At 34.8% G+C, this 11,641-nt stretch overlaps 1 protein-coding gene across 1 annotated transcript in view; it reads left to right on the top strand.

Annotated features, from left to right (window-relative positions):
- The first annotated feature begins 6,943 nt into the window (after nucleotides 1–6,943).
- Nucleotides 6,944–11,641, top strand: part of LOC119835203 — a 9,310-nt gene continuing 4,612 nt past the window's right edge. The window contains exons 1-4 of the mRNA XM_038359902.1: nucleotides 6,944–8,011; nucleotides 9,262–9,358; nucleotides 10,640–10,813; nucleotides 11,264–11,627. Of these exons, the coding sequence (XP_038215830.1) occupies nucleotides 7,991–8,011; nucleotides 9,262–9,358; nucleotides 10,640–10,813; nucleotides 11,264–11,627 (656 nt within the window). The 5' untranslated portion in view covers nucleotides 6,944–7,990. The remainder of the gene's footprint in view (nucleotides 8,012–9,261; nucleotides 9,359–10,639; nucleotides 10,814–11,263; nucleotides 11,628–11,641) is intronic.

The following is an 11,641-nucleotide window of genomic DNA, read 5'->3' as shown; positions in this document are numbered from 1 at the left end:
CTCATTAGTAAGTCAATAATTAAAAATTATTAAATAAATAAAAGAAGATTAAATACTGATAGAAATGTCTATCAGTATTTCATCTTCCTTTTTAAATCAGATTAGTATTAAAGGTCAGTTGTTATGGGTTACCTATAGCGATATTACAAGGAATGAGGATTAAACTTTAGATTTTTTATTAAAATGTATAAAATACAGAAGTTTTGAAAATAAAAATAATATCCATTAAATATGAATATGGCAAAATTGTATTCGCATTTACAAGTAAAATCACCTCGACTGCTAACAGTCTAGTTTGATTTCACAGTTCGTTATTCATTGTTTGCCTCCCGGGCATATAAATACCAACTTATCTTACTACCTTACAGTGCAATAGATGACCGTTGCCAACAGATTTTCCACCGAAGTGCTAAATTGCCACTCGACTATAGTCTTAAAGTGAAGGGTCTTAAGCTGTCAATTGCTCGCTGAGTCGAATAAAATAGGGGAGGTGTACACGTCGCATCGCAAGTCCATTGGTAGAAGGAGGTCAGTGTGCGCGCGAAGTGGGTCAGGGCGGATGCATCGGCCGCTCGGGGGACGTCGGTGGCGGTCGGGCGCGCAGGCGCGGGAGGCACATCGATCGCCGCCCACGCGGCGCAGCACTAAGTGTTCCGCGAGTCGTGACGCGAGTCCCGGGCTGTGCCCCTCGAAGATGGCGGCGTGAACGCGCGCCCGCGGCCTCCGGCGGTCATGCCGCGATGGCCAGAGAGGTAACCCTCATGCGACCGGCGCCGCCGCTTACGTAACCGATCACTGACACGCCCGGAGATGGTTATTATCACGCCCTCGTGCCTGCCCGTGTTCCCGTGTGCAGTAGTGCTAGTGCAGCAGTGCTCCATCTAGGGTCTGGTGCCGCAGCCGGCGTCCTGTTCTCGCGCGCCGTCCCGCCATGCGCGCGTCCTTTTCTAGCCTATATGTGCACATGCAGACTGCATTAGAACAATTCCTATCAACCCTCGTATTGTACATGTTACTATAATATACTAGAATACATACGAAATAGATCGATATTCCACCTAAAAAAATTCGCAGACATTCCTAACGTCATGGTGTGTTTTCCTCAACAAATGAAAGTATTGATTTGAATGGAAATAGATACAAAAGATTCAAGAAATAACTATAAAAATATGCATTAGAATGTTGGCACATGCGTGAATATAAAAGTCCGTAGCGCGTAGCAGGTCCGTAGCGGTTGCTGTAGCGCGTAGCATAGATATAATAGATTTTTTAGTACAGGGCTCCGTCCCAAAAATGTCCACCACATTCAGTTGTATCCATAGAAATCAACTTTATATTAAAGTTTATTACAGTGTGTATAACAGACGGTAATTGGAAAGGAAGACTACCAGCAATTTGTTCGTTATTTTTATCTTAAAGAAATTTAAGATAAAAATAAAATTCAAGATTAGAAATTTATTAGAAAATTTATTGATACTGATTCCTCATAAGCTACTACTGCAACATCACGTAATAATTATGAGAATTTCCTACATATTTGTTGTTGGTATGTGAAATCAATAGAGCTTACACTGTCGAAGTACCATCCAACAGCACATTGCCAAAGCTTTTTCTATAATACTCGCTCTATTTAAGACTTTTCCAAAGGTTTTTCCTTACCTTGTATATCTATGTAAGGTGTACAATGAATTACTGTCGTGTTTATGTAAGAAATTGGTATAAGAGAATTATTTTATTTACAAAACGAGTATATAGTATACAAGATCAGGAAAATGCAATATATATTATTGTTTATGTATCTTTAATATACTTTAATAGGAATAGAATAACATTCGATCTAGATTGAAATTAATCTATGAGCAAATCTTTATCGAAATCAGTTCAGTAGTTCGTGATATATTATAAGGTTTATTATATTAGCATCGGGAGCCTATCGGGAGATCGACGTTCACCCGTGTCATAACCAAATCAAACCTATTGTATGAAATATCACGCCCGTTATTGCTGTTCTATAGAAAAGTTTTCATTCCTATTTAGTATTACTTAAATTAATGTATATAAAGTTTTTTCATCAACTATAAACAAGTCTTAAGATATCGTTTTAAAGGCTGGAGGCTTATAAACCAATTCATAATTACGTTAGAACCATTAAATGAAACGGCAATAAAACAATATATGACTATATTATAGAATTGAACGTTTTTTTATTGCTGTGTAAGCATCAAATCATTTCGACGAAGGTTTTATATACCAGTGATTATCTATAATTGTATAGATATAATGACCTACAACTACCATTTAGGTTTACTTGTAAGATATATTTGTATACAGATAAAAAATTGATCTCCCCCCTCACAGATAAACGCTGAAGAACACTTCATCCTTCATTAAGTTTAATGCAACAGTTAAAAACGGCTATTAAAATAAACTTTTTATATATATGACGGGCTATCGCCGGCTCCACCCGGTTTAACTCTTTTTGTAATTTTAACACTTATTTCTCAAGTGGTGACAAATCCAACAGCATAAATCATATAAAATAAGTGCCGCCGTTTTCTAGTTCTAAATAGCGTAACTAACACAACCTTATTTTATTTATAAATAAAGACTAGCGGTCTGCCCCGGCTTCGTTCTTGGTATATACACGAAAATACATGTCTAAAAAAATAATAAAAAATGGTCCAGTTATTCCTAGAGACTAGCGTGTTCAAACAAACACAATTATAATTATAATTAAATAAATTTTTATGATTTGTATACAAACACAGTTACCTGAATCGTAGCGCTACTGAGAAGCTTTTCTCTCTTATCAGTTAGAGTAACTTACGTCCATCAAAGCTAAAATAAAATAATTTGTTTATTTAAAGAGAAAAGATCAGTACTTCCAAATTTTGAAATTATTATTTTACGAAGTCTGACCAATTCTTAATATGTATGTGTAAATATTTTCTAATGTTTTGTTTTTTGTCATTTATTTATTGTTCATATAACCGTCTTCAATATATTGTTACACTTCTAGATATTATGGCAAAGGTTGAATTTCTAGTTGAAAGGGTATATAAGCTTGTCTAGAAAAAAATAATAATTTTTTTCATAATCATACCGATATCAACCGGATCTTATAAAACAAATCTTCAAAATACACCCAACTTAAACTCTAATATCTTTAAAGAGATTTCATGTTAATATTTATTATTTTTGACCTTAAGGCATTAATCTAGGCGTCTAAGCTTGCGTACACGTAGTAACTATTTAATAATCTGTGCAAATACCTATTCGGTATATACTTACTAAATACTTTTTCCATCAACAAGTAGATATTATCAGCCAATGTCAAAAAAGGAGGAGCTTATCAATTCGTCTGTATTTTTTGTTGTTCTTACCTTAAAAATTTTTATGGGGTGAATCGTTTTTAATAATTATTTTTTTATTTGGAAGTTGGAAGTTGGTGACTCTCATCTAGTCCTATTTAGATTTGTCTAATTATAATAATTCGAAGACGGTTTAATGTTTTGTTAAAAAAGAATATCTTTTATATATCGACATGTGTTATACTTACTCTTAAAAAATAAAAATGTATTATCATCATAGCAATAAATCATAAGTTTTTATGTTATTATAATTACGTTAATTGATATTGTCGGTAAATTTTTACTGATCACATACGGCAGTACTACGGGCAAAGCCGCGGCGCACCGCTAGTTGTCTATAATTTTATATACCAATCATGTAGATTGTAGACTATACATTCGATTGTTGTTCAGGAGCTTTCTTAAAACATAAGAATGTATACAATATAATGAAATTGCTAACAATATAATGATACGATAAAGTATATTATTATTTTTCATTGCGTTATGCATAGCTATCGATTTTGTCTAATGAAGTATTAAAGGAATAGGGTTCATATTAATACCATCGTTTCAGAATTAATGGCCCCATAAAGATCCTCATAAACATCTCCGAGATCTGTTTTAAGGAGATATGTTATACTCATTTTGGGTTTGCATTCACATACTTTCCATAACAGAAGAAGTCGTGTGAAAAAATTGAAAAAAATTGTATGCCCCTTATTTTAATTTAAACTATTTAATAAATAACTAATTAAATTGCTATGCTTACATCTTTGATTACGCTCAAATAATATGTAAATACAGTAGAAACTGCGACGCCAATTTCCAGTTTAGTTCCAGATATTAATGTCATTTTAAATCAAGTTAATTTCAACACACACAATAAGTATTCCTCTACAAGACTGTATAATTAATGCATGACGTTTGATCCTTCAACTTCACGAGAAGCAGTAAATTTTTTCCAGCCATTTTTGTTTAAGCTTCTTGCCATGACAGGCCAGTTTTCTTTGGTTCAGCAACTACAGATCAATTCCAAGAAACACGTGGCCGGCCTTGTCTTCTGCGGCTATTTGGTGGTGTCCTATCCATCCACACTTTATTAAGCAGATTTATTGATCTATAGGTTTCTGGTTTGTAATGTTCTAGAGTTCATCTTTAATGCATAATGTATGTATAATGCAGTCATATTGTACTATGTGTACTTATACTGTAACAACTATTAATAATATTTTATATTATTTAAATATTTGCAGCTGTTTTAACATGAAAATAGAACACACAAACACATTTATAAAATACTACCTTTGTACTCACGTTGTACATGATGTCGTATAGCCTATAGGCTTCTTACAAAAATGCACTATAGTTCCTGATATTAGCTCGTTGAAACAAACTCTTAAGCTGATTTAAAATAGACATAATGTAGTAATAATAATACCTAAGGCGAAACTCATTGAAGTAATTAATCAATACTTATAAAATACCTACGTATCGATAAATATAAAATATTTCTTCTAAACTTGATAACATACAATACTGTTATAAAACAGTTAAATAATTTTGCTTATTATTTGAACATTTATATGCATTTCATACAAATAAAAATGTAAAAGTGATATATGATGGTCATTTTGCCTCTAAAATTTACAAATTCTCTTAAAATGGTTGGCCTTGCTGACAGGGAGGCCTTTTGTCACTGTTGCTGTTTTTTTATATTTTGTTTTAGATGTATAAGATATGTTATTTTTTCCTAATTTCGAAATGAACAAAGCACGAATACTGCACTCGATAATTCAGAACAGGTATGTGTAATTAAGGGTGAGATGGGTGGCAAATGTGAAAATTCTTTAAGGGCGGCCTGTCAGATCGCCGTTCTCATTAAGGCTCTACGTCTCAGAACTTAATATCTCGGCATTTGGAGCCTCCTCTTCAATGTTATAAAACTATTTCTGTAATAACGTTCCCACCCTGTATTTTCCTTTGTAAGAAAAATTTGCTTTATAATGCAAGATTCAACGTAACTGACGTTGAATTTTTTTGCTTTAATTACTTCGTTTAGATAGGGTTTTTGCAAATAAATTAGACGAGATGCTAGATAGTGAGATGCCATTATGGTATAGTATTTTAGAAATAAGTTTGTATTTATTTATCATTTTAATTAAAATGATGTAAGAATTGCATTGGTTTTACTTTTTCGTATCTAAGAATATTACAACGCGCGTTGATGTAGACTGTGACAAAGACATGAAATGTCATATACAGTCATACATAATATTAAAAGCTAATAAAGCTGTCAAGCAAAAGCTAATAATATTTTTTAAAACAAATGTGATTCATCAAAATAAATCAAAAAGACCCAGACTGCAATTATATTCTTGTAACATCTCCACTAATATGCAAGCAAGAGTTACTGATATGCATTATATGAATTTGTTCTGGAGTATCTCAATTTTGTGAGATGATTGATATTTATGTTTAGCGAAAAATGTTTGAAATGAATGAATTTTCTCGCATTGTAATAACAAAGGCGCCTAAATCACATGGATATCTCTCTTATATATAAAATTCTCGTGTCACAGTTTTCGTTGCCATACTCCTCCGAAACGGCTTGACCGATTCCTCTGAAATTTGGTAAGCATATTGGGTAGGTCTGAGAATCGGCCAACATCTATTTTTTATCCCGATATTCCTACGGGATACGGACTTACGCGGGTGAAACCGCGGGGCGCAGCTAGTATTTTATAAAGGTTAATACGTAATTTGCTTAATACGTAAAAAAATTGCGGGACTCCCACTGTTTCATAGTGGTAAAGGTTAACATCAATGCGTAGGTTTTGTTATTTTCTGTAGAAGTTCCAGTGAAGATAATATTTTTATAACATTTAAATTCATTAATCCATTCATTGACATAACTTTTGTATTCATTTTTATGAATGATGTGTTTATAGAAAAAGGTTTTGAGTTCATGAGATTAATTACTTTTTTTTTGGAATGTTGGTTTTATATTGCATCACTCTTATAGACAAAATAGTGTCGTCAGTCGCGTCATAAAATAAAAATGTTTTGGGACCGTTTAGATCACACTTGCTATTTAACAAAAAATAAAAGTCAGATAGGAGAAAAAGTAGATTACGTCCAATGTTATCTTATTAACATTTACTATATGTATATAATTTTAACTAAAGAACACTTAAAAATTTATACATACGTATATCAAGGTAAAAGCACTCTAATTATGACCATTTACGTCGAATTCAATAAACCATGGAATAGAATAAAAATAACTAGTGTCTGTTGCAAGCAACGTAGAGAAAAATGTGTTGAATTCATTTTCCCCTACGTTTGATCCATTAAATGCACCAATATTGAAAATCGTAACCATTTTCCATTTTGCGTGGAAACGTGGCTATGAATCTCGCATATTTTTTGATTCAGATGCATTTGCATAGCTGGAATAGGTAATGTTGAGATTTCTAGGCGAATTTTTATGTTTTATAGCTTTCATAATGTCCGTATTCTCACCAATTATGAAACGTTTGTGCCTTTTTTTGTTTTATATAAAAACAATTACAGTATTATTTACTTAAAAATTAAGATGTAAAAAAAAATTAAGACACTAGGCATAGGAGACATACTATAATGTTGAGAATCCTTATTATTCCAAATTTAACAGCATTATGTAGAAAATTTGCTTCTAGAATATCGTAGCTCATGAGTTCGTAGCACGGCAGGGTTTATTCATCTTTTTCGTAGTAGACTGAATTTGATCTAATTATAACATCTCATGATTTCTTAAAATTTAATCGTATCCATACAACAAAACATGACATGATTGCATAGAAAGCTTAACGATGTAAGTCAACGTAGAATCGTGTTTGCTACACAACTTTCACGCTAAAAGCGAATCATAAAATAGTGAGGCAATCCATTCATCATATCGAAGCTCTACGAGTTCTGACAGTGGGTTAAATACTTTTTAATATCCACACGAAAAGTGCATCATTGGTGTTGTTAATTTCGAAGATGTTACGGCATTGGACGGGCGCTGCAGTGCGGGTCTGAGGCCTCAGCGGGGGTGAGCGGTGGGCGGGAAGGGGGCTCCCTCCGCCCTCAGAGGGAAGGAGGCCGCGACCCGGTCACGAGTTACGATTCGCGAGGCAGCAGAGCCGCCGCGGCGCTCGCCGGCGCACCGCGCCGTCCAACTCTATTTAACCTCTAAAAACTATAATTATATTACTGTATGTATTACGTACTTAATAGCATTTTATTTTTCCGCGTGAACCTGTAATTGGATTACGAGAGCGTCGGATTATTATGTAAAGATGTTGAGTGGCAATGACGTTCGTATTTGTCAAGTTTTACCGTGCAGTGATACAGAAATGTTTTTATAGATATTATTTACGCGATTTTATATATTATAGGAATATTTATTGAACGTTGTGCATTCCATTAAATGGAACAACTTTCTCATATTTTCTGATTACGATATGTTTTCAAAATGTTATGTAACTGTAAAACAGAATGTTTAACATTACGTACCATTTTCGTCTGTCGATTAATGAGTTGATATTTTTATAATGTTTTACTTTAAAGGATAGACAATAAAGTGGACTTTGTGTGAAGTGAGTGCCGTCAAAATGATTGTCGAAATACAAGAGGTAATTTTAGTATTCATTGACCTTAGCTGCATCCTCATCGCTCATTCCGAAATTTGAAATTATTTGCCAGTTTATTTTACACCAATCCCGTTAAAACATCTGAAATGTTTTTAACATCCCTCTTCTTCACAAACCACCACAATAAATAATGCGGAATGCAGTATATTTTATTTGCTTTTTCAAAAGCGGTCAGTTTTCATAAGAAAAAGTACGTTTACTCGCAAAATTATGTCAAAACTTTTAAATACATTATATGAGTATCAGCTGATTTGAAACATTCAATACGATATAGGCATTACATATTGACGGAAGTGAATATGAACAGTCTTGTTATAATGTTATTTATGCTCACTGTTGAGACAGTTTAGATTAAAGATCGTAGAAGGAGTCAGTAGGTCAACGCACAGTGCGTGCAGGGGCGTGTCAGTGAGTTGGGCATGTGCGGGATTGTAAGGGGGTTACGAGGGGTCCGCGGGGCGGGGGCGCAGGTCGCTCGGGCGTTGCACCCAGTGCAGTCTTGCAGCTAGTGCAGGCTAGCAGGACATCGGCTACGCCGTAGCCGATACGACGCACCGCGATAACACGCGCATGATTTTTCAGTTTATGCTTTGTTTTAGTCATAAGCCCTCATTTCATGAAACATTTTTGACATTTTCATACCTTTGCAGATTGTAAATATTTAATGACATATAATTGTAAATCGTTCAAGAGATAGTTATTTACAACGATGGAAAAATGAATAAAAGATGTGTCCGAAGGTCTTCGAAATTTTGTTTAATTTTTAATAATTAGATATTGAGATATTGTAATTTTTAAGTCTTATGTAGGGTTCTCTCACACTAATTACCTATGAAATATCGATATTGTTACATTACTTCCTATCAGTTCTTGCTAATTATAAAAATAAAATATTTTTTAAAGTACCAATACAGCCTGATTTTGCTTTTAACAATACTCGGAGAATTACTTCACAATCATTTTTAACATTTTTGTGGAATATAATAAAAAAATAAAGCTGCTCTTTTTTGCCATTGTATTGATTTAATCGGAAAGAGGGTGTCAGTTTATTCAGTTGTTGACGGTTAGGTATTTCTTTTCACCTGACAACTGTAACGAGTATATAATATAACTAATATTATATATTAAAACAAATACTGCGAAAAGTTAGAAAATTATAGGACGTTTAATATCTAATTGAGAAATATAAGAAACCTAAGTCGGGTTATGCTAATGAGAATGATTTTTTTCAGGAGGTTAGAGGAAAGAGGCCTTTCAAGATATGGGACAGCTCTCGAAATGTAAGAAAGGGGTTGGTAGTGACTAGCTTCGAGGAGTTAATACATAGAGGTTAGTATCCTAGATTTCAAATTCCTATTTGGGAACAAAAAGCATATGCAATTATATATGTATTGGATATAATGTATGATTTTATTTCTTAGTGAAAAAAGCATCCGTTATTTTTTTATATTCATCAGTTTTCTTAATGCTTGGAGTCATTATCAGTCATATTAATTAGTATTTAAAAATTGCTTCATCAAAAAGCGCAAACTATTATAAATAATGCTTCGAAATTTGAGTGAAAAAGAATAAGTTTGAAAATTGTAAATATCCTGTGCTTATAATAAATAATAAAATAAACTTTTAAACACACTTTTAGCAATTAAAAAACAATTTTGTAAGCTTTATTACAGGAGTAAATTATTGATTGTGATTTTGACAAATTTCTTAATTCGATTGACTTTTACATAACTGAATATATCTGCATTGTTGAATGAATGAATATAAAAATAAAATCAATTGTCTGTTTTATAAAATTACTAATATACCTACTACCTAAGTATATTTGAAATAATTATTTTCTTTCATTCTATGATAAATAGACCATCTTTACCTACCCATCGCTAAGTTTTCGTAGATTTTAGCGTGTTCACATTATCCGAATGAACTATATATATCTATAGCTATAGCAGCTAAACGTAAGATGTCTAAGCTTAACGCCAACACCTGGCGTGTGAGTGAGGAATGGCATATCTGTAAACTGTTTACACCAGGTCAATAGAGTTTGTCACGGTTGCATGCTCGACCTGCTTTCCTGGTCTCGCTCTGGTCAGTTCCCAGCGGTGCTACGTGCGATGTGCACGCGTTACACACGTTTTTTATGCTTAAGTTTTTAGTGAAAGATACGCTACGGTTGACGTGAAAATGGTTGGAACGCGCGGTTGCGTATAAAAAAGTTAGTCTGTGAGGATATGGATGTGTTTTGAAGTGTATATACTATATATGAATAATCATTCATAATCTTAATTAAGAGTTTATTTAATTTTATGTGTTTTTTATATTATTTAAGTATGCCCGTAAATATTGTATTAAGTTTATTAGGCCGCGGTCAACTGAGCTAGATTCGCCTGATAGTAAGTAATCACCACCGCCCATGAATATTGCGAGCAGCGAATTCGCAAAAATAGTGCTTGTGCGAATGCACTGCCCGCATTTTAGAGGAAAGGGATAAGAAAAGGATTGACGATTGGGAAGAAGGAAGGAACTGGGGAAAAGGAAACGAGGTTCAAGTCCTTTTACATATAAGTCTTTATAAGCTTGTGTGTTGAAATCAGCACAACTCGTTTGTAGGAAAGGAGAAGCTATCGGTAGCTGCGAGTGAGCCCGTGCGGCTGGTCCTCGAGAGCGACGGGACGCAGGTGGAGGACGGCGAGTACTGGCGCACCTTGCCCCCCAACACTGTACTGCTGCTGCTGCGGCAGGGCGAGCGATGGTATCCCACTGGAGTCGACGTCATCAAGGCCGGTATGTACTATGTAGTCGTCGGTTTACTATGCAAATTCGTCAACTATTCAACTAAATTGCACATAGAAGAAAATTTCAAAAGAATATTGATTTAAAAGGAAAAGTACATTTGTTGGGCGGCCTTACCTTTATGTTTTTACAACGTCCAACGTTCAATTTTATTTGTTTGTTGAGAACTATAAAGTTCGAGTAATACAACATTGCAATTAATAGAAATTTATGTGTGAAGGATTTAATCTGTGAAATTTGAAGCGTTAACATTACCAGCGTTTTAATTTAAATTATTTTATATGCTAGGAATATGATAACATTATATCGATGCATTAATCTATTTTATGAAACGCATTTTCCTGGCTATTTATACAATTTTTTAAATAATGCGTACACTAACTGACTTCATTATAATTATTATTTACCGTCACAATCATAAAGTACTTTAATTTTTTCCAGCGATATCGGCAATACCAAAAATAGTATGCGAAACGATTCACGCGCTCGAGTTGCACGATGAGACTCCTTCATGGAAGATCATGGACAACAAGGGGCGAGTTACCGTGGTGCTGCACTGGGACCAGCGGCCGCAGGCGTCGCCTGCTGCGCGCTCCCCGAGCCGCCAGGCCAAGCCGGACCGCAGGCCCTCGCTAGTGATCCAGACGTCGCTAGACAGGCCCCAGCCCCCGCCGCCGCATATCACCGTCGTCAACCACGACGAGCCGGGCCCCGCGCGCGGCCGCCTCTCCCGCGCGTCCTCCTCGCTCGACCACCATGTGCACACTGCGGAGTGTCGAGCCACTGCTCCTCCGCACTCTGGCCCGCACTCTACCCACG

Source organism: Zerene cesonia, chromosome 20, assembly GCF_012273895.1.
Source record: "Zerene cesonia ecotype Mississippi chromosome 20, Zerene_cesonia_1.1, whole genome shotgun sequence".
Taxonomy (NCBI): Eukaryota; Metazoa; Arthropoda; class Insecta; order Lepidoptera; family Pieridae; genus Zerene; species Zerene cesonia.
Note: the sequence above shows the minus strand (reverse complement) of the source record. Positions and strands in the feature narration are given on the sequence as shown.